Source organism: Pongo pygmaeus, chromosome 8, assembly GCF_028885625.2.
Source record: "Pongo pygmaeus isolate AG05252 chromosome 8, NHGRI_mPonPyg2-v2.0_pri, whole genome shotgun sequence".
Classification (NCBI taxonomy): domain Eukaryota; kingdom Metazoa; phylum Chordata; class Mammalia; order Primates; family Hominidae; genus Pongo; species Pongo pygmaeus.
In genome coordinates, this window is record NC_072381.2 from 29,839,960 (window position 1) to 29,862,583 (window position 22,624).

The window sequence follows — 22,624 nt, forward strand, 5'->3', positions numbered from 1 at the left end:
TGTGCACAATGTGCAGGTTTGTTACATATGTATACACGTGCCATGCTGGTGTGCTGCGCCCATTAACTCGTCATTTAGCATTAGGTATATCTCCTAATGCTATCCCTCCCCCCTCCCCCCACCCCACAACAGTCCCCAGAGTGTGATGTTCCCCTTCCTGTGTCCATGTGTTCTCATTGTAAAATTGAACACTTAAATGACAAGTTTCTGATGTTTCTAGTTTTGAGATGTGGTCCAACAAAAGGATCATGCAGCAAAAGGACTTAGGCCATCTCAGCATGGAAACAGAACGGACAGAATCGGTTACACATTTTCATCTCATTGATATAATAATGGGTAAAGTGCCGACTTCCATTTTCAGTGGTTTCTTGATGGCATGCAATTCATAGAAAAAAAATGTACGGGTGCAGGACCTCGGCCTGACCCAGTCTCAGGCATCCATCTTATTTGAGACAAAATATAGCCTGGAAAGGCTCCACTGTGGAAATGAGAGCTTACGTTTCAATGGCTATTAGGCTATTAGGCTAATTCTCAAACCTTTCTGAGTGGGATTAGTGTTTGATTTTAAATCCTCCAAAGTAAGTACTGGTTGCATCAGCCCCTAATGAATGCTCATTCTTATCTGCCTATCCTGCACCTTGGAACTACTCAGAACATAATGGCTGGAATCGTAATTTCTTTTGTTGATTGTTCTGGGTAAATCTTTTTTCTTTTATTTATTTTATTTATTTTTATTTTTTTATTTTAAGAGAGAGAGTCTCACTCTGTTGCCCAGGCTGGAGTGAGTGGCGTGACTGTGTTGCCCAGGCTGGAGTGAGTGGCATGATCATAGCTCACTGTAACCATGAACTCTTGGGCTCAGTGATCCTCCCACCTCAGCCTCCTAAGTAGCTGGGACTACAGATGCATGCCACCATGCCTAGCTACTTTTTTATTTTATTTTATTTTTTAGACATGGGGGCATCTCACCATGTTGCCCAGGCTGGTCTTGAACTCCTGGCCTAAAGTGATCCTCCTGCCTCAGCCTCCCAAAGCACTGGGATAACAGGCATGAGCTACTGCATTTGGTCCTTGTAAATCTTTACTGATACAGTCTGGTGACTACTTGCAAGATGGTTGCTCTGTGTACAATTTACCTCTATGCTTCTAAAGAAATGAAGGCTTGGAACAGCGATAGAATTTGGATGGATGTTTACTCTCACAGAGCTCAATCTCTAAAGAGGAAATATGTCTCTGCTGTTCTATTTTACAACATGTGTAAGGCACAGTCACATTTTTGTTAAATTTCTACCATATTCTATAAAACTACCTACTTAAGGAGCAAACAACTTTATTGAATACTCGTTCCACAGAGTTCTGAGTTGGATGTTGTAAGGAGATAAAAAAATAATGACACAGCCTCTAACTTCAAGTTATTTACTGCTTAGTGGGAAAAGACAGAATGAGTACATGTGAAAATACACAAAAACATAGTCATCAAAATACTCCTTGTGCATACTCAATTACATATGTAAATGCTGTGGGTGCTAGGTTGAAAAATTTAAGTCAATCAAGTGGCTCATAATAGGAATTTAGTTGAAGGAAAGCATGTAGCATGAGGAGTAAGACAAAATACTACAAGGATGATACTGAATGAAGTCTAGAAGTTCAGGTATTGACCCAGGAATAAATCCTTTGTTTAATCAAAGGTTTGTTCTGATGATTGGAGTTACTGATTGAACTTTATGTGATATCGTATAAGAAGCTCCAAGTGTGGTAGAGAAAGTAAGAGCGTTTCCCAGTTTCCAGGTGCCTGGTTCTTGAGTGACTGTAAAATCTCACACTGGGATGAATCCATCTGAGCTTGGCACTTCTTTAGTACTGGGGAGTCACAGGGAGCATTGAGTCTCAAGTGTCAGGGTGGGTTTGGGAATGACAAAAGAATTTCCAAAAAGATGCCAGAATATTGAGCTGTTGGCCTGGCTTAGGCTGATGTCACTCTCTAAGCTTGGAATCCAATAGTCTTGGAAAGGCAAAGTGAGAGACAAAATACACTGATGCTGCTGGACAGAAAGGGATGGGAGGGTTCAGATCTCACTCCCACAGCAGGTCCTGATGGTTATCACTGGACAATTTGTGTAAATGACATATTAGGATTTATGTGAACACTAGTAAATATTATTTTTCTCCTTCCTTCCTCCCTCTTTCTTTTCTTCCTTCCTTCCTTTCTTTCTTTTTCTTTCTTTCTTTTCTTTCCCCTCTCCTTCCTTCTTTCTTTCCTTCCTTCCTCTCTTTCTTTTTCTTTCTTTCTTTTCTCTCCTTCCTTCTTTCCTTTTCTTTTCTCTTTATTTCTTTTTCTTCCTTCCTTCCTTTTTTCTTTCCCTTTCTCTCTCCCCTTCCTTCCTTCCTTCCCTCCTTCTCTCTCTTTTTCTTTCATGCTTTCTTTTCTTTCTTTCTCTTTCTCTCTTTTTTTGAGACAGGGTGCCACCCTGTCAACCAGGCAGGAGTGCCATGGTTTACATATTTATTTTCCAAAACGATGCTGGAATATTGAGCTATTGGCCTGGCTTAGGCTGATGTCACTCTCTAGGCTTGGAATCCAATAGTCTTGCAAAGGCAAAGTGAGATAGCTCACTGCAGTCTTGAACTCCTGGACTCAAGTGATCTTCCTGCCTCAGCCGCAGTAACTGGGACTACAGGCATGTGCCACCAAACTTGGCTAATTTTTAAATAATTTTTTATGTAAAGACAGGGTCTTGCTATGTTTCCCAAACTGATCTTGAACTCCTGGCCTCAAGTGATACCCCTGCCTTGGGCTCCCAAAGTGCTGGGATTACAGGTATGAGCCACTGCATCCGGCCTAAATGTTATTTTTTATACTCCTTGCAATGAGGAAGGAATTCAAACTGTGTTGAGAGCCATGCAAATGTACAATATGTTTTATTAATTTTAAATCTTCTGCCTTCAAAGAAATAATAATCCCTGTGGGTACATAAAACACACTAATGTGAAAATAAATATTGAAGCTGCAGAGTGATTCACTAGGTGAGTATTCAATTAAAGCAGGTACGTGATGGGGTGACATGAGGTTAGACCTGGCACCAAATGCCTTTGTTTTCTCTCTATCACTGGTCATGTGTTCAACTATCCACATCTAACTCCTCTCGGCGTTAGCTCCCAGAACTGTTGCAAGGATCAAAGGAGATAATTTATTCCATTTCTATAAATGGTTTTGTTGAAACTCAGGTGCACTAGGGAGTTTGCACACTGCTGGAGTTAGAAAGATGAATACACCAGGCATAGTGGCTCATGCCTGTAATCTCAGCACTTTGGGAGGCTGAGGTAGGAGGATCGCTTGAGCCCGGGAGTTTGAGACCAGCCTGGACAACATGGCAAAACTCTTTCTCTACAAAAAATGAAAAATTAGCAGGTCACAGTGATGCATGCTTGTAGTCCCAGAAACTTGGGAGGCTGAGGTGTGAGGATTGCTTGAGGCTGGGAGGTTGAGGCTGCAGTGAGCCATGATCCTTACACTGCACTCTGGCCTTGGCAATAGAGCGAGACCCTGTCAGAAAAGGAGAGGACAGGAAAGGAGAAGAGAGGAGAGGAGAGGAGACAGGAGGGAGGAAAAGAAAGGAGGGAGGGAAGGAGGGAAAGAAAAAGAAGAACGCAAGAAAGAAAGGAAAGAAAAAGAAAGAAGAAAGAAGAAAAGAGAAAGAGAAAGAAGAAAAAATAAAGAGAAAGGAAGGAAAAGAGAGAAAGAAAGAAGGAAAGAGAGAGAAAGAAACAAGAAAAGAGAAAGAGAGAGAAAGAAGGAAAAAGAGAAAGAGAAAAAAGAAAGAATGAGACAGGAATTGCTCTTGAACACAGCTGCATAGGGGAGGCAGACACTTAAAGGATAATAATCACAGTTTAGGAGCATTCAGGAGGACACGATGGAGTCTGTCTAGAGGAGACAGTGTGTGTTAGGACACTTTACGTGACCAGATATGAAATGCTGTTAATATGGGAAGCTGTTAATGTGGGTTGCTTTTATCAGATTATTTTATAATAGAAATGATTTTTCTTCATCACGGAGAAGATGGCACATTTCCAGCTGAGATAATGCCTATCTTCTGATGGGTATTTATGAGGAATGCATGGAAATGTGTCATGGGTAACCTCACATTCTGCTACTTTAGGTCAAAATCTGACACTAGCTATGTTTAACCCATGAGCTACTCTCTTCAGGGAGTTTGGGGAATCTATTCTTCTTGGTTAAGTGTGGCACAGCAACTGAGTCTCATGCAGTGTGCCTGTAGTTGTGTCTAGAGCTACTATAAAGAAGAATACGAAATTGCAGTTAAACAGGAAGAATAAGTTTTGGAGTTCTGTTACAGGGTGGGTGACTATAGCAAATAACAATGTAGTGTACACAGTATTTCAAGACAGAAGATTTTGAATGTTGTCACCACAAAGAAATGATAAATGTTTAAAGTGATGGATATGGTAATTACCCTGATTTGATCATTATACTATGTATACCTGCATGTAAACACCACACTGTACCCTGTAAATACGTACAATGATTATGTGTCAATTATAAATAAAAAATGAAATAAAAAATAAAATATCAGCCCTTGGATAAAACAAAAACAAAAAAGAAGAAGGATACAGAGATTGCTTTTTGAATTAGAATATCTGAAACAAGATCTGGGTGGTAGGAAGAAACCAACATTTGTTTGGGTCTCCCTCTGTTGCAAGGCTGGAGTACAGTGGTGCAATTGTAGCTTACTGCAGCCTCAGACTCCTGGGCTCAAGTGATCCTCCCATCTTAGCCTCCTGAGTAGCTGGAACTACAGATAGGTGCCACCATGCCTGGCTAATTTTAAAAAATTTTTTGTAGAGAGGGATCTTGCTTTGTTGTCCAGGCTGGTCTCAAACTCCTGACCTCAAGTGACCCTCCTGCCTTAGCCTCCCAAAGCACTGGGATTATAGGCGTGAGTCACTGTGTCTGGCCTGAACCAACATTTGTATTGTGTGGACGTGTGCACTTGCATACACACACACACACACACACACACACCCTGCAGAGATATCAGCCTGTGAGTAAATAGTGGCCCATGATACTACATATGTTCTGTGGCCTACCATTCACAAGAAGGTTTATGAATTTAGAACTGGTAGTCAACTATGGACTTGTTCATTGCCTTTGTTTTCACAGCTATCCTATGCACTCACTTGAGAGCATTTTCTATGATGAATTCAAGCACTAGCCCATTAGTGAGCATTTACCTTAATGTTCTAGAGTCCTCGTTAGTAGAATACAGAGTTAAAGGCTATTTCAGATTTCAGTAAAGATCTGGACAGTGTCTCTTATTGTTTGTGGGGATAATTAAGAAGCTGTTGCTAGTGTGTGATGAGAAGTGAAGTTGCTGTTTCTGGCAGAGGGGCAATGAGGATCAAAACACATTTGGAATTTTATGTTGTTCCTGAGCTCCCCTGCTGGGCCAGGATGTGGGTTAAATTTGCTCTCCTGTATTAATGAGAAAAAAAAAAAGACACAAGGGAGGCCAGGCAGTGGAGAGCAGAGAAAATAAAAGGCAGGGAGATGAAGTCAAATTTCCTCTGATCTCTCTTGGAGCTGCTGTCGACTCATCAGCCTCAGTTAATTATAGAGGCAGAAACTGAGCCACTGCCAAAATAAACGGTGCTGGGCACATACGTAGCCTCGTGATAAGGGCTGCATTTATCTGTGAGAGGAGCGTCTCAGATAAATGTGGAATGACTTACAGCCGGAACTTGGGAACTTTGTAAACCACGTCTACTAAATCTAGAGCTTGTTTATCAGCCAGTCTGCAGCTCCTCGTCCCTGCAAACATTTTTATTGGTACACATTCTGTTTCTCTTCCTGAAGGAATGGGAAAGCTGGTCTCCTGCACCCTAGAATGAAAGTATCTTAAATATTAATATCTGGGTTTAGATGGGGTGGTACTGCCTTTAAAGTCGTGGAAAGCTTTGGAACCATGGCTCTGCTGCATAAAATTACTTCTCCCATTTTCTAGGTGGGGAATTTTGACTTGAAGTTTAAGAGAGAGGTCAAGGGAAGAGTTCACAATTATTGTTGATAAGAGTTGGGATGCGATCTTGTCTGTTTTACTGAAATTCAACACAAGACTTTCTGAGCCCTTTCTCTGCTACGCACCCTGCCAAGTGTGGGATTTCAAAGAGTGCCCTTGGACCTTCAGGGAGCTCAGTCTTTTTTTTTCCTTTGAGGCAGAGTCTTGTTCTGTTGCCCAGGCTGGAGTGCAGTTGTACAATCAAAGCTCACTGCAGCCTTGAACTCCTGTCCTGGGCTCAGCTGATCCTCCTTGAGTACTCAGCCTCCCGAGTAGCTAGGACTACAGGCACACGCCAACACACTCAGCTAATTTTAAAATTATTTTTGTAGAGATAGGGTCTTGCTATATTGCCCAGGGCCTCAAGCGATCCTCCTGCCTTGGCCTCCAAAGAACTGGGATTATAGGTGTGAGCCACCCGACCAGGAGCTCAGTCTTGAGGTGAGATAGGCAAGACAGATACATAGATTCCTAATCCAGAAACACGTTTGGAAATGTGTTCCCACCCTGCCAAAATCAATATTCGATAAGTTTTCCATATCGTGTATGATGCATGCATGGAGGAGTTCTTTTTTTGCTAATGATTAATGGATTAAGAAATATCATTTTCAGATCAGTTTTTAAATACATTCTTACAGATCCATTAAGAGATTATTTTTATTCCATAAAATCAGTTTTAAAGTTACAATCTTTTATTCAAAATTTGGAAAGCATCAACTTCTCTGGTGTCCTCAGTCATACGCCTGTGTGCTTTTTGCCTTAATAGTTAAATAACTTTTCATCGCCTGAAAGCTCCAAGCTGGTTGACTGCGGATAGTTAAGTGTTTATCTTTTGTTGCTTCTGGGTAGCACATCTTACTGCTCCTGCGTGCTTTTGAGTGGTAGAAAAAAGTCAGTGTTAGCATCAAACATTAACCCTGTGACCTACTTGTTTATATGCCTACTGTAACATGGCTTTGCTTGAATTTCTGAGGTTAGTCAAAGCAAATATCTGTACAATCTTGAGACGACTGCACATAAACTAAAACATCTTTTGTCAAGATTGCCAGTGATACATTCCTTCAGACCAAAGCCTTAAGGAAAACTAGCTACTGATATTAATGAAGGGAATTTCTTAAAAGCTTAAGAGGAATTATAGGACTTTAGTACCACCTCCCATTTACCACTTTATCCTGAAAGATGTGGGGTGGAGGTCCTCCCCCTGGCTCAACTTAAGTGCCTTGTAGGGTTGTTGCTACAAGGAGGCACTGTTGTGTGAAAACTAACTGTGCTTTGTGTTTGTTAAACTTAAATATTCTAAAATAAGATTCGTTTTGTTTGTCCATCAGGCAAAGTATGGGGCAGCATGAAACAGAAATATCTGGTTTCAAATAAATTGTGTATGCTAAATTTTCACTGTGTATGTCAATCTAATTATAAGACAAAGCTATATAAGACATTCAGCAAGCTGTTTTCTAGGGATGATATTAGATAAAACCTTAGAAATCACACTGAGTTTTTTCCCATTCTAAAAAAAAAAAAAGCATTTTGGCTCAGTAGCATAATACCCATGTTTCCAGGATGAATCGTTTATATTTTAGAGGTGGAGAGAAATCTGATCCACATTAAAAGAAAGGCCAGTCACTAACTACTCCAGAAATCATATAGATTGCTATGGGCCAGGCGCGGTGGCTCATGCCTGTAATCTGCACTTTGGGAGGCCTAGGTGGGAGGATTGCTTGAACCCAGGACTACGAGACCAGCCTAGGCAACATAGAACTTGTCTCTACAAGAAATAAATCAATTAGCCGTGCAAGGTTGTGTGTGCCTGTGATTCCAGATACTCAGGAGGCTAAGGTGGGAGGATTCCTTGAGTCAGGGAGGTTGAGTCTGCTGTGAGCTGTGATTGTGCCACTGCATGCCAGCTTGGGTGGCAAAATGAGACCCTGTCTATAAATAAATAAATAACTTGTTGTTAACGGTTGGCTTCAGTATTTGGAAAGAAAAGTTTAAAAAAATTTAATAAATGTTGTGCCCTCCATATCAGTTGTTAATGACAACAGTCTGTGCCATATTGTAGAAGATAAAATCATTCATTCTAGGTCTGAGGCTCTGTCAATAAAAGCAAATTCACATTCTCCAAAGTGGGCAACAGTGGGGTACTTTCTATTTTTGGAGGCATTGCTGAACTCGAGAACCCCTGTTCTAATCCCCAGAGTCCCTTTTTCCCTAGGGATTTGTCCCTAGTTGTTCACAATGTTTCCATGCCAAGCAACAGAAGGGATTTCCTTAGAGATCTTCATACTGAAACAAACCATAGACAAATTCCTATTATTGAGTCATGACTTTGGTTTACTCATCAGATCTCCAGCACAGGACTCAGAAGTCTCTATCTTGTGCCTATCACTTTGTGGGTTTGGTTTCTCTAGAGTGCTAGAGAAAGGGTTTTTGATTCAAATCAGCATAAACTGCTGCTAGGAAAGAAAGGGTCCCTTCTTTATTTGCAGTTTGGTAGCCAGGGTGCTGATTTAGCCTCATGCAGAATATATAATCCCTTCCTTTGTTTTTAATACATTTGCTGTGCCTCAATAATGAAAATTTCTACTTTATATTTATAGTAACCTGTTTATTTGCCCTCTCCCCCTACTATATATATATATATATTTTTTATTTATTTATTTATTATTATTTTTTTTTTAGACAGAATCTCTCTCTGTTGCCTAGGCTGGAGTGCAGTGGTGAGATCTCAGCTCACTGCAACCATTCTCCCGCTTCAGCCTCCTGAGTAGCTTGGATTACAGGTACCCGCCACCACACCTGGCTAATTTTTGTATTTTTAGTAGAGACGGGGTTTCACCATGTTGGCGAGGCTGGTCTTGAACTCCTGACCTCAAGTGATTTGCCTCCTCAGCCTCCCAAAGTGCTGGGTTTACAGGCCTGAGCCACTGTGCCTGGCCTCCCTCTACTATATTCTAGTCAGGATGACATAATTTCTCATTCCATTTAAAATCTTCCACAGTATAACCACAATACTTTACACATAGTAGGCTCTTGAAAAATTCTGTTGAATCAAAAAATGCATTAAAAATGATTGCCTCATACTAGTGGGCTTTCTTCCTTATTAGCAATTTTAAAAGAGGGTCACCCTGTTTTGATGCCTTATCACATTGGAAAGGGTGCATTAACAGAAAGAGGCCCTTATTTCTCAGTGGTTGGGGTCCAGAGAGTCCAAATGCTGCTTCTCCATTCTGATTAGGTCATATTTTATTCTGAACATAACCCACTTTGAACTGACATTCAAAAGCCCCTTCTCTCTTCCATTTCTGCCCTTTTCTCCTTGCCCATCTATCCTTCCTTCATATTGCTGCAGCTCCTTGTGGTTGAGACCTGTTCTTGTTTCTATCAATAGATGCTTGCAGTCTTCAAATTGGAGCGTAAAAAAAAACACTGCACTTTTTTTGTTGCTGTTATTACCATGGTAATCAGCAACACAACAGCTTCTGTATTATCATGCTCAATGACTCTATCTCTACCGAGAAGAGGATGAAAGGAATTCACTATAAATATAATCAATAATAAACATAATAATAAAGTAAATTATATAGACTGTCAGAAGATAATAAATGCTATGCTGTCCAAAATGAAACAAATAAAAAAGAAAAGGAAGAGTGTAGGGCAAGAAAAAGGAATAGCGTGTTTGAGGAAGGAGCTAAAGTTGTGAGTTTAAATAGGATGATGAGAACTGGCTTATGACAATGTGAGATCGTGAGATTTGAATAAAGTCTTAGACAGGGAGAGGAAGTGAGCCATGTGGATCTTTGAAGGCATGGTGTTCAGGCCAAGGAAAGGAAGGAGCCTGGAGGTTGATTGAGGAGCAGAAGGGAATTGCTGTGCTGGAGCTGGGATGGTAGGAGCTGAGACTAGGGAGGTCACAGAAGCCTGAATCACATGAAATAGATGATAAGAGGCAAGGTATAGGAGCAGGGGGGCCTTTCAGGAGGCCAGAGCAGTCCTCCAGGTGGTATTGGGATCAGAACAAGAGCAGTAAAGGCAGCCTCCAGGAGGCTACAGCAGTCCTCCAGATGGTACTGGGATCAGAATAAGAGCAGCAAAGGCAGTGAGAAGCTGTCAGAATCTGAATGTGTTTTGAAGAAAGAGACCAGGGATATTCTTCATGAATTGGATGTAGGATACGGGAGAAAGAGAGGAGTCAAGGATGAATCCAAGAAGTGTTCCATTTTAGGCCAGAAGGATGAAATTGTCATCAACTAACTAACATGGGGAAGGTTGTGGGTGCAGTGGGATAGGTAGGGAAAATCAGTTTAGTAGTGGACGTGTGAGTTAGAGAAGTATATTAGATATTCAAGTGAAAATGATGAGTACGCTATTGGATATGCAGGTTTGGAGTTCAGGACAGAGGACCGGACTGGAGATATTCATTTGGGAGTTATCAGCGTGTGAGTAGTATTTAAAGCCATGGAACCACACGAGATCTCCAACGGAGTAAGTAGAGACAGAGATGAAAACAACAGCAACGACTGAGTCCTAGAGTAATTAGAAGTTAAAAGTGGCTAAGAACTGCAATGAATGTGCATGACAAGATCCGTGTATTGCCATCAAAGTGAGTGACTGTTTCTAGGAGGGTAGAGGTCAAGATGACTGAAGGAGGAGAGAAGTTTAATGACCTGGTATGGTGGAGTTTTGGAAAGATTATTATCTATGCATTGAACATGCTCGGAAAAGAGAGGAGAAGTATTGGGGAGGATGCCAATGGGCTGAGAACTGATGTTGTTGAAAAAAGTGGGGAACAATGTTGGGTAGGGGTATTATAGGACCAACATGTTCGTATGCCTGTTGTGCAGAAACAGATCAATACACCAAGACAGCAGGCTTTGCAACAGAGGGAGGGTTTGATGACAGCAGGGAGGCCAAGTGAGCAGATGGGAGAAGCCCCTCAAATCCATCTCCCCGAAGAGTTCTGGGCTGAGGTTTTCAAGGGGATTGTAGGGGGTGAAGGGCTGAAAAACTGTAGTCATTGATTGGTTGGGGAAAGGGGGATGAAATCATCAGGATGTAGAAACTGCATTCTTCGGTGAGTCAGCTTCTCATGGGGTCCTTCAGACCAGCTGGTGTCAGTAGTTTCATCAGTATGCACGACCTACAAGAATATCTCAAATGGAAAACAACATTTCACAATGTTCAGATGTTATCTGTAGAGCAGTGAAGGGGGACTCTAATCTTGTGACAGGGTCTGTGTGATTCTGGAGCAATAGGTAGCAAAATGCTATGAGGAAGGATCAGAGAACAGCTGACCCCATGACTAACACTGAGTATGTGCAAGCTTGGCTTATTTTTGTTTCTCTCCCTCCCTTCTCTTCTGATTAATTTTATAAAGTTTATAGGGACAGTTTCAGGAGTGATAGATGATGATGGTATGAGATTTGCAGTAGAAGGGAAGGAGAAGGCTCTGGAAGGGGAAAAGAGGACCAGCAGGGTCCCTCCATCACTTCCAGGTCTGCAAGAGGTGGCAGGAAGGCCTGGAATGAAAAACAGCCAGCAGCTGGGCGCGGTGGCTCACGCCTGTAATTCCAGCACTTTGAGGGGCTGAGATGCGCAGATCACGAAGTCAAGAGATTGAGACCATCCTGGTCAACATGGTGAAACCCCGTCTCTGCTAAAAATACAAAAATTAGCTGGGTGTGGTGGCATGTGCCTGTAATCCCAGCTACTCGGGAGGCTGAGGTAGGAGAACCACTTGAATCTGGGAGGTGGAGGTTGCAGTGAGCTGAGAATGCACCACTGCTCTCCAGCCTGGCGACAGAGGGAGACTCCAGCTCAAAAAAAGAAAAAGAAAAACAGCCAGCACATGAGAGAAGAGGTGAGCATCGTCCTCAGGGAAGAGTCAGTTTTTGTCAGAACAAGGAGGAACTATTTGGAAGTTAGATTTGGGATGTGAGGCGTTTTGCTATTAGTGGATCAGGCTGATGGCACCGTGGAGGGGTTTCAGGAGTCAGGAACAGGTGGGAGAAGTTTTCCAGTGCGGGTTGTGCAAGTCTTCTGGCCCGGAGAGTGTGGGTGTGACAAGTGGCTTGAGAGACAGGGATGAAGAGCATGAATGCGAACATACAGCCCTGAGCTCGTGTCTGCCACATGGTAAGCTCTTAGAAGACCTCAGCTTCTTATTCATTTTGTCACAAATCGATTAATTACTGAGCTGAAGGACATATTAGAAAAGGGTCAATAGCAATACTTCTAACTTCCAATCTGTACTTATGCTTGGCATTCAATCGATGTTATCAAAACCTGTGCCAGCTCCAAGGAAGAGAGAACACTGTTTTCTGATTTAGTTGCTTCCTGAAAGGAGCTGAGAGCTGTAAAACACAGGCAAGATTGGACTTTTCAATAATGCTTATATATTGACTTGCAAAAACAATATTAGAACTTTTTTTAAATGCACACATTATCTCCTTAGGATAAGGGAAAATGTTTTACCTTTTTATTTTTGCATCTCCCCTTTGAGTGAACATCGTTCTTTTTTCTTTAACTGGCAACTTTACAAGGTATTTGGAGAAATATAAGGGGGAGATAGTTTCTGTTTCTCATCTCTTTAAGCAATGTCCTCTTGTATACCAAATAATATCTTCCTGTGGTTAATGATATGAGAAAAAGAACGCCTCTCCAGAAATCTTTTCACATCCCAGATTCAGAGTTCCTGGGCCCAGAATGTGATCTGACATATTTTACTACTTAGGTAAATCCTTAATCTCAAGAGTGATGAGAGTGAAGTCTTTTTATGTCTGTTTTTTAGAGATGGGCCTCCTTCTGTCGCCCAGGCTGGAGTGCAGTCATGTGATCATAGCTCACTGCAGCCTCAACCTCCTGAGCTCAAGTAGTCCTCCTGCCTCAGCTTCCTGAGTTGCGACTACAGCCATGAACCACTGCATCCAGTTCAGGTTTTTTGTTTGTTGTTTTTCTTAAAAAACACTAGTGATTCTATTTTGATTCTGACAACTTTCATAAGGTCCAGGGAGAAAATAAATGTGTTATATTATGGGAGGAGATGGATTTATAAGCCCATGGGCACCATTCAGAGGCCATGTACCCTGGAAGCACTGAGGAATGTGCTCAAGGCAAACCCTTGGGTCATCCTTGACTCTTCTTTTGCTCTCACATGCACATCCAATCTATGAGGAAATTAACTTGGCTCAGGCAGTTTAAAAATCTATCTGAATGTTGCCTGAATGGGAATGCCTGGAGTCCCAGCTACTCAGGAGGTTGAGGCGGGAGGATTGCTTGAGCCCAGGAGCTTGAGGCTGCAGTGAGCTATGATCATGCCACTGCACTCCAGCCTGGGCAACAGAGCAAGGCTCAGGCTGGTCTTGAACTCCTGGCCTTTAGTGATCCCCTTGCCTTGTCCTCCCAAGGTGTTGGGATTACAGGCACGGGCCACTGAGCCCTGCCTAAAACGTTCAATGTCAGTGACTTAGAAGAATGTTCGTGTGGACGGGAAAGCCCTGGATGGAGAGAGGATTCAGGCATTTGAGAGGTCAGAAAGAAGCAAGGTATCCAAGGACAATGGAATTGGCTGCCTGTTGCTCAATTGCATTGAGGCTGTACAGTAGGATAATGAAAAGCTGTAGGCTGTTAGGGAGCAGTTGAAAGCCAAGTGTGAAGGCCTGAGGGCCTCCAGGAAAGGGGCCCATTTTCACTCCATTCAGTGTAGAAAAAGCAGAAGACCAAACTATGGCTTGCCTAGCTTCAAAGATGATCATCATTACGCAAAGATCAGAGCACTGGTTGGGAAAACATGGAGCTCTTGTGCACGGGATGGGGACATTTGGGTGGATGCCTCCAAATATTTTGAGCTCTCTAACTCTTCTAAGCCCTCAGAGCCTGCAGAGGTGGCTCACCCTTCCCTGTTATGATCTGAAACTCCCCATATGGGCCAACACCACAGAGTTCTGTCCCCACGGGCCAAGGAGGGCTTCTCAGGATCCTCAACTTCTTGCCTGGTTGCCAGACCAATCATTAGAGGTAAGTCACAACATCACCAAGCCAAGAATATTATGGCAACATTGATGAGCCAGAAAGCTGTACCTCCTCCAAACTGTGAAAAATTCACCCCCATGTTCTACAAGGAAAGAACTGGATTTTGAAGGTGCTTGATCAAGGAGGCTGGATAAAGGAGAGTAAAGGGACATGAGGGCATTTTCTCAGGATATGGGACTTAATGCTTGGCAAAGACCCTAGAGGATGGTGCAGACTTGCTGCTTGGGTGGTTCAACAAGCCTAGAGATAGGTCCATGCTGAGTGGAGCTGAGACAGATTTTTAAAGGCTCAGGGAAGTGAACATGCTGGTATATTATGGTGATCAGAAGACCCATCAGAGGATTATGATGCCCAGGGAGGTCTGGAGAACACAGCATTCACCAAGCCATTGGGAAATTAGCTGAAGGCTTTCCTCTGCAGACCACAACTGGTGGTGTGAAAGGCTGTTGTGGAGTTGAATCCACACAGAGTAGTGATGATGGGGTGAAACAGATGGGAATCTTGTGAGATACTTCTTAATACATCTAATCAAAAGATAGCCAACACAGGCCAGGCACGGTGGCTCCCACCTGTAATCCCAGCACTTTGGGAGGCCAAGGTGGGTGGATCACTTGAGGTCAGGAATTCAAGACTAGCCTGGCCAACACGGAGAAACCCTGTCTCTACTAAAAATACAAAAATTAGCTGGATGTGATGGTGTGCACCTGTGGTCCCAGCTACTTGGGAGGCTGAGGCAGGAGAATCACTTGAACCTGGAAGGTAGAGGTTGCAGTGAGCTGAAGTCGTGCCACTTCACTCCAGCCTGGGCGACAGAGTGAGACTTTGTATTAAAAAAAAAAAAAAAAAAAAATCCAACAAGGATGCCCAGGAGGCTGAGGTGTTTGCTCTATCAAACATTTGCAATCCCTTGTCTAGTACCTGGAACCTGAGGCAGTTTTCAGGCCTGGAATACCCCAATAGAAAGGGTGGCCATGTTCCCAGGATGAAGGACCCAGCAACACCACACCAAGTCTGTGACGGTATAATTCCTTTTGTCCTTCCCCAAAGGACATTTATTCAAGTGACTCTACTCTGGGGAAAAACTCCCAGCTGTTTTGAAGATTACTGGATGCCTTGCAGGGATGGATGGAAGTAGGCATTGAGGTGTGCAATGATTGAGATCTTCACTAGAGAAAGGACTTACCTGGCAGCTGCAAGGAGTGTAGGCAGCCGACAGCTTCCAGCTGCAGCACCTGAAGGATCTGCTTCAGCTTTTCAACCAAGACCACACTTTTTCTGGGCAGCTCCCAGCCAATACCGGCACCATGGCGGTACCAAGGCCGTGTCTGTCCAACACAGGAATCCCCTTTGCTCCAGAGCTTCCCATCATGTTGGTCAAATCCGTGTCTGACCCACCAAAATCTGAGGCTCTCTCTTGTCTATCTTGTTTTCTACCCTTTTTCCTTTTGTAAGTGTCAAATCTGCATCGTGATCTGAAGGCTTTCCATGCTTGGGCAATCTTGATATTTCCTCTTACACTTTTTACAAACATTATTCCCCACCCCATATCTCTTGCACTTCTAAATCAACCTCATTGTCTGCTTTCCTTAGGATGCAACTGACATAATGCTCTGGTCTGCTGGGTTGTAGTCTGTTTAGCCACAGATAAGGCAGTCGGGTGCGGTCAATGGCTTTGCAGAGGCTCGCTCACACATGGAAATGTTTATGCCCATTTAAAAAGTTGATTCACAAAGTAGTACCAGATTTTCTCATTACAGTATTTTAATGCAGGGGCTGTTACAGTTGAAATATTCTGGAAGTTAAGTAGGAAAACTACATTGAAGATAAATCTAAGTTAATTACAGATGCAAAATTTTTGTTTTAAATGTAAGCATCTACCCTACTTCCTTCGACCAGATTTAGGCTGGGGTTCTGTGAATTGCACACAGACGTTTCTTGCTTGTTATGGAATTTGCTTTCTGTATTTCGGAAGCAGCTAAATTCTGGGCAACAAAATCAAACTGGTCTCACATTTAGATTAAGCACCTTCTATGGCTGAGCCACTTCCTCTTGAATGTTTGATAGTCACCCAAAATTAAGGACAGTGGTGGATACACTCTTTGCCTCCTATTTCAACACTTTCTTGCCTTTCTTATTTCCTAGTGCTATTTGTGGCACCGCAATCATATATGTTTACTAGCTTTAGACAACAACAACATCTTGGCTGCCACTTTAAAAAAATATTTGAGATCCTTGACAACAGCTCAATTCCTCGGACTTAGGAAGACTTCACATGGCTTGTCACAATGGCTGAGACAAGGGTGGGAGTGGGAAGGTCTTTCCGTTTCTTCATCCAGGCACTTAGTAAATAAAACCAGTTCCTTAAAATAGCTTTTATACAAAGAACATAATCTTTTACCTAAGATTCTTTATTTGGTTTTCCATCATCCAGTCTTTTCTTTTTTTCTCTTTTAAAGCTCAAAGCCCATGGACTTTGAGATTTGTTGCATCTTTATCCACAAATCTCCTCCCTTTAATAACCAGTCTTCTCAGAACTTAAATTCCAGCCAAGCCAACACCTTCAATACACCCGGCCCATTTTTCTTCTTCGGATGCTATTACTAGACCGTTTTCCAGCCATTCTCATTTTATCAATATCTCCTTCAATCTTGAGATTCCTTCTTAAGAACCATTTCCTTCTAAAGGTCTATTCTAACTGCCTCCAAATGATTTCTTCTTCTTCATCATTATCTTAACGTTTCCTTAGCCATGAGCTTGTTTGTACAAGTGTAAAGATAAATGGTGACTGGCAGAATGCCTGTGCTTGAGAGATACAAACGGGCATATTTGCCAATTTCTTCTCTCTTATAGAACTGTGGTCAAACTACTCCGCCTTCATTACAATCACAAATGTGTGAGAATGAAGGAGAGGCCGAGCATGCCTGTAATCTTGGCATTTTGGGAGGCTGAGGTGGGAGGATCCTTTGAGCCCAGGAGTTTGAGACCAGCCTGGGCAACACAGTGAAACCCTCTCTCTACAAAAAATACTAAAAATTAGCCTGGCATGGTGGTGCATGCCTGTGGTCCCAGCTACTCAGGAGGCTGAAGTGGGAGGATCACCTGAGCCCAGGAGGTGGAGGCTTCAGTGAGCCCTGATTGCATTGCTGCACCCCAGCCTGGGTGACAGTGAAACCTCGTCTTAAAAAAAAAAAAAAAAGAATAAAGGAGAATATTCAAAATCATCATCAGAAATTTGAGGATTGAGGGACTAATTTGGATACTTTGTAATTGTTTTATTATTATTATTATTTTTTGGGACGGAGTCTCGCTCTGTCCTCCAGGCTGGAGTGCAGTGGTGCGCTCTTGGTTCACTGTAACTACCGCCTCCCGGGTTCAAACGATTCTCCTGCGTCAGCCTCCTGAGTAGCTGGGACTACAGGTGCATGACACCACGCCCGGCTAATTTTTTGTATTTTTAGTAAAGACGGGGTTTCACTATGTTAGCCCGGATGGTCTTGATCTCTTGACCTCGTGATCCATCTACCTCGGCCTCCCAAAGTGCTGGGATTACAGGTGTGAGCCACCGCGCCCTGCCTGTGATTTTTACATAGTTGTTCGCTGTCAGAGCTAAGGATTTTACTTGAGTTAACAAATAACTATGCTATAAGTAAGAAAAATGCTGAGCCAAAGACGTTCTAATACTTTTCCTGGTATTAGCTGGTTTCCCCTTGAGTTAGAACATACCTCTGAGAACACACAGGAGGAAATCTCTCAAAGTGTAACTGACATCAAGCTATTTATGTATACCTGTTTGCTTATCATCCATTGAGCCAGACATCTGACATCTTTGTTGCCTTTTTGTTTCTAGGTCTCAGTACTGTTGACATTTGTTTATTTATTGATTTTAATTCTTAGCCTTTGTTTCATTTAATACTTTAGTTCTTCACGCCAGAATTGTCTGGAAGGCAACTGGAAGTTTAACAGAGATAAAGGAAATTGAGATCACAGTATATTCCTCACAGTTCTAACATCTGCATTTCAGGAACAGGAGACAAACGTTTTAAATGTTTTGCCAACTGTGATTAAACAAAATGATCAACTACTCATCATGAGACAGTTCAGGGATGTGTGTCTGCAATTCACACATTTCATTTCCTAGCTTGTTCTTCTTTCAATAAAGAGGTCACAATGGGAGTGACTTTTAGTCTAAGTAATAAACGGTTACCTTTGCCTTTTTGTCTCTTGTAATAATTGTTGCATTGGGTAAGGATTAAATGTGATATGTGCGTTGTGATCTGCTTCAGAACAGGAGAGGAAATGTGTTGGTCTTCCCCAGGATCACCTCTGTGAGCCACTTAAAACTCTAGTAGACAGAGCACTGGAGAGTGTCCCCCAGAGAACTGTTTTAACTGGCGATCTGCCTCCTCACCATCTACCCCTAAATCCTAATGAGACTAAATAGTCTTTTGTTTTTATAAGTGTGTAGAAGCTATTCCAAAGCTTTTTAGATTTCATTGAGTAGTAAATTTCCAAAAGATATTTTTGAAGCCTTGCTTAAAGTTTTTAATATTTTTATTTTCTCAGGTAAAAATAGTTTTTAAAAAGAGGTTGTCGAACAGATTTTTTTTTTTCCAGAAATATTTACTGTGGCAGATATTCCTCTCTCCTTCCTTTTTGGCAAAACTTCAATTTCATGTGGGAGTTTATCCCTTTCCCATATGAGTTAAAGTTAAATCTTGACAAGTCGAAGCCTCTAAGTCAATATCCTTGACAGCGATTGGCTTAAGGGGAGGCATGAGATCCTTTTCTGGACTACTATGTACATGGGAAGGTCTGTTAGGGGTTTATGCTGGTCTGTTTCCATTTGTCCCACTCCATCCAGAACTCATCTGTCTTTTTCTGCTTTTCTCTGTGCCCCAGGAGGTTGACCTCTAAGGATTGCACTGTGAAGTCTTCCTTGTCCTCTGGCATTCCACTGGATTTGGCTAATGGAGGCACTGCTAGGAGGGCAGAGTATTCATAATTCGACCTCAGACTCCCTTCCTTCTGGCTGTGATCCAGACAGTAGCCACATTCCTCTAAGGCACAGCTCCCGTGTCGAGCAAGCTCCCTTCCTCAGCTACAGCTCTCTTTATGAAGGGTGGAAACTTCCTTTCTCCTTTCTCCTTCAGGACCAGAAGCAGGGAGGACTCCCTGCTATAATCCTTGGCACTTCACCTTTTCTCCTTGGTTCTCTTAACTTTGCTTGCTTGCAGTCTTTAAACAGCCCCTCCATTAAATTCACTTCTATTAAATTCTCTGAGAGTGCAAGCTCTTCCCTGCTCAAACCCTGAATGATACAGGGGGGCTTCGAGGAATGGTTCTTGAAAAGACTCACAGAGGAGGAAGACACAGTCTCTCTTGTACTGGAGGTCATTGTGTCAGCAGGTGACCCTGGGACCTTGGAGGCAGCCATTTTGAACAATGAAGGGATCCAGGTGAGACAGACCAACATGTTGTGGATAGCAGAGACAAAAAATGGAAGGGGAGTGTGTCCTTGAGGCCACTGTGCCTTTGAATGACTCAATTTTGGAGGTGCCCTGAAAGGGGACAGTGTGCTCTATGATCTAGTACACATTCCTGATGCTTTATGTCACTTTGAGTAACAGTCTTGTGTTCTGTGAAGCTGAACAGTTTCTCTCTCACTCCCTTTTTGAGATGGGGTCTTGCTCTGCACCCAGGCTGGAGTGCAGTGGGGTGATCAAAGCTCACTGCAGCCTCAAACTCCTGGGCTCAAGTGATCTTCCTACCTCAACCTCCCCAGTAGTTGGGACTACAGGCATGTACTGCCACACCCAGCTAATTAAAAAAAAGTTTTGTAAAGAGGGATCTCGCTATGTTGCCCAGGCTGGTCTCAAATTCATGGTCTCAAGCAGTCCTCCTGCTTCTGCCTCCCAAAATATTGGAATCGCAGGTGTGAGCAACCATGGCCATCGGAAAGTTTCCTTGAGTCTGTTAAAGCAAACCCACAGGGTGCAATAACAAAACAATGGGATAGGTGTGGGGGAAGTGTACTTAAATAAAGTGAACAGAGATGCATCTAAAGTGACTTGAACGATGAGAAGTTCAATGAGAGATGAGCAGGTGGGAAAACTATCACTACTACTTCAGAAAGAAAAGGGACATTTAAACTCCAAATATGCAGACAGAACATAAACTGAGAATAAATGGAAGGGCTAGAAAGTTAAATGGAATATTAAGGACATTACTTTTATTTTTTCTCAATGTTTGGTAAGCACTGGTGTGTGGGTGTGTGGGCGTGTATGTGTGTGTGTAGTGTCTTTTTCCATGGTTTATGGCTTAAAATAAATTTTTTGGTAGAAATTATACAAAGCACTCATTGCTGCATGCATATGTAACAGGGCAGCATTTAACCCAGTTTAGGCAATGGGGTAAAGTCAGTGAAGGTTGGTGCCGGGATCCTGTACCTGTAAGACTGAAGTGGTTTTCAGGGCCCCCGCTCCACTCCCTCACGCTTCACCAGTTCCTGGTCTTGTCTCTGCCTCACCCCATTCTGGGTTGCTCTGCTATGGTCCTGGTCATTGGCCCTGGCCTCCCTCCTGCCCTGGCCCTCCAGGCTGGCTTGCCCTGTGCTCTCTGACATGCAGTCCTGGGCTGGGGTTCCCCTTCTCCTTCCTCCTTATCCTTCTACCTGGCATTGCACCCCTGTGATTCTCTAGAATAAATTCTCTATCCTTGAACTGCTATGGTGGTGATTTTGGTCTTGGTAAGCCCTTCCCCTTAAAAAAATAACTTTAAAAAAAAAAAAACAATTTTCTCTAAGATATTTTAGGATAATTTTAATTTTAAAAACCCCTGTATGGCATTCTTTTCTCATGGGCTGTAAATGCTGAGTGTGTTTTATGCTTGCCCCCTCTCTGTGCTCCTTGTCTTACTCTGGCCCCTTATTCTAGACCCTCCTCCAGCTCATGGCCCTCCTTTGCTTCTTCACCTCTATTTTTGAGATGGGGTCTTGCTCTATCACCTGAGCTGGAGTGCAGTGGTGCAATCATAGCTCACTGCAGCCTTGAACTCCTAGGCTCAGGTGATCCTCCCACCTCAGCCTCCTGACTAGCTTGAACCACAGACATGCACCACCATGCCAGGCTAATTTTTAAATTTTTGCTAGAGATAAGGTTTCACTACATTGGCCAGGCTGGTCTCCAACTCTTGACCTCAAATGATCCTTCCACCTCAGCTTCCCAAAGTGCTGAGATGACAGGTGTGAGCCACTGCACCTGGCCCACTCACCTCTTTGAATCGTTGTCTTCTCAATTCTGAATCCTTCTCAATTTTCCTCACCAACTCTAGATTGAGAAGTGGGAAGAAGAAACAAGAAAATAGGAGGAGAAAGAGAGGCCCAAAACGATTACTTTCTAATGCAAGCAGAAGAGAATCAAGGTGAAAGAAAAGATCTTTTGAGGCCTGGAGTTGAGTGAGCCCATGAGCCAAACCTTAGAGGGAAGGCGGGAGGCAGGGCTTGTGATTTCTTCTTGGGTGACCTATTTGCTTAAATGATGCTGGAATTGTAGGCCATAGATGCAAATTATAGAATCATTCCCTGACTTGCCCACTAGGTTGGTCAAGTTGGGGAAAATAATCAATTTATCCCTTGAAAATTAATTCTTTGTGTTGGACGATAGCGAAAGGGCCTAAGAAGATACTGAATAAATGCTTTCTGATGATGTGGGTGCAACCAGAAGCCACTGCACTGATGTTTTGAGGCCTTTCCAGTGGTAGAGTTCAAGAGTTCTTAATTAGGAACACATGTTCTGAGAGTCCACACAGTCACCTCTTGTCACCGTAAAGGAAGACATTAAAGGGTATGGCTTTAGAATGAAGAATGGCCTGGTGCAGTGGTTCATGCCTGTAATCCCAGCACTTTGGGAGGCTGAGGCGGGAGGATCACTTGAGTCCAGGAATTCGAGACCAGTCTGCGCAACAAAATGAGACTCCTGTCTTTACAAAAAGTAAAACAATTAGCCAGATATGACAGCGCATGCATGTAGTCCCAGCTACATGGGAGGCTGAGGCAGGAGGACGGTTTGAGCCCAGGAGGTTGAGGCTGCAGTGAGCTGTGTTTATGCCACTGCACTCTAAGCAGGGCAGCAGAGCAAGACCTTCTCTCAAAAACATAAAAATAATAAAAATAAAAGGAAGAAACTTGCTCCTTGTAATGTATGGGGTAAGATGTTTTGACCCTTTCCTTTTTTCTTGGCTTTGGGACCTTAGGGGATTCACTTAGGCTCTCTGGGATACCAGTGTTGTGATCTGTAACACTGAGATGATTGATTCTGTTCTGCTCACCTCTCAGTGTCAGAAAGGATCAAATGATACAGATGACAGCATGTTGTGACACATAGCCTTACACGCTAGTGCAAGGTATCACTGAGGTTTTACTATGACGTGTGACCCAGTTGCACGGTCACCAGGCACTGTGAGTGCTACTGGCCAGCTCCCTGCTGCAGAGGAAGGCCAGAGCAATCTGCAGTCCTACCCCT

At 42.9% G+C, this 22,624-nt stretch overlaps 1 protein-coding gene across 1 annotated transcript in view; it reads left to right on the top strand.

Moving 5' to 3' along the window:
* Window positions 1–12,153: 12,153 nt before the first annotated feature.
* The window catches only part of LOC129006610 (putative uncharacterized protein C10orf126), a 35,989-nt gene continuing 25,518 nt past the window's right edge, over window positions 12,154–22,624 (top strand). Inside the window, exons 1-3 of the mRNA XM_054436471.1 lie at window positions 12,154–12,209; window positions 12,865–13,009; window positions 13,940–14,090. Of these exons, the coding sequence (XP_054292446.1) occupies window positions 12,987–13,009; window positions 13,940–14,090 (174 nt within the window). The 5' untranslated portion in view covers window positions 12,154–12,209; window positions 12,865–12,986. The remainder of the gene's footprint in view (window positions 12,210–12,864; window positions 13,010–13,939; window positions 14,091–22,624) is intronic.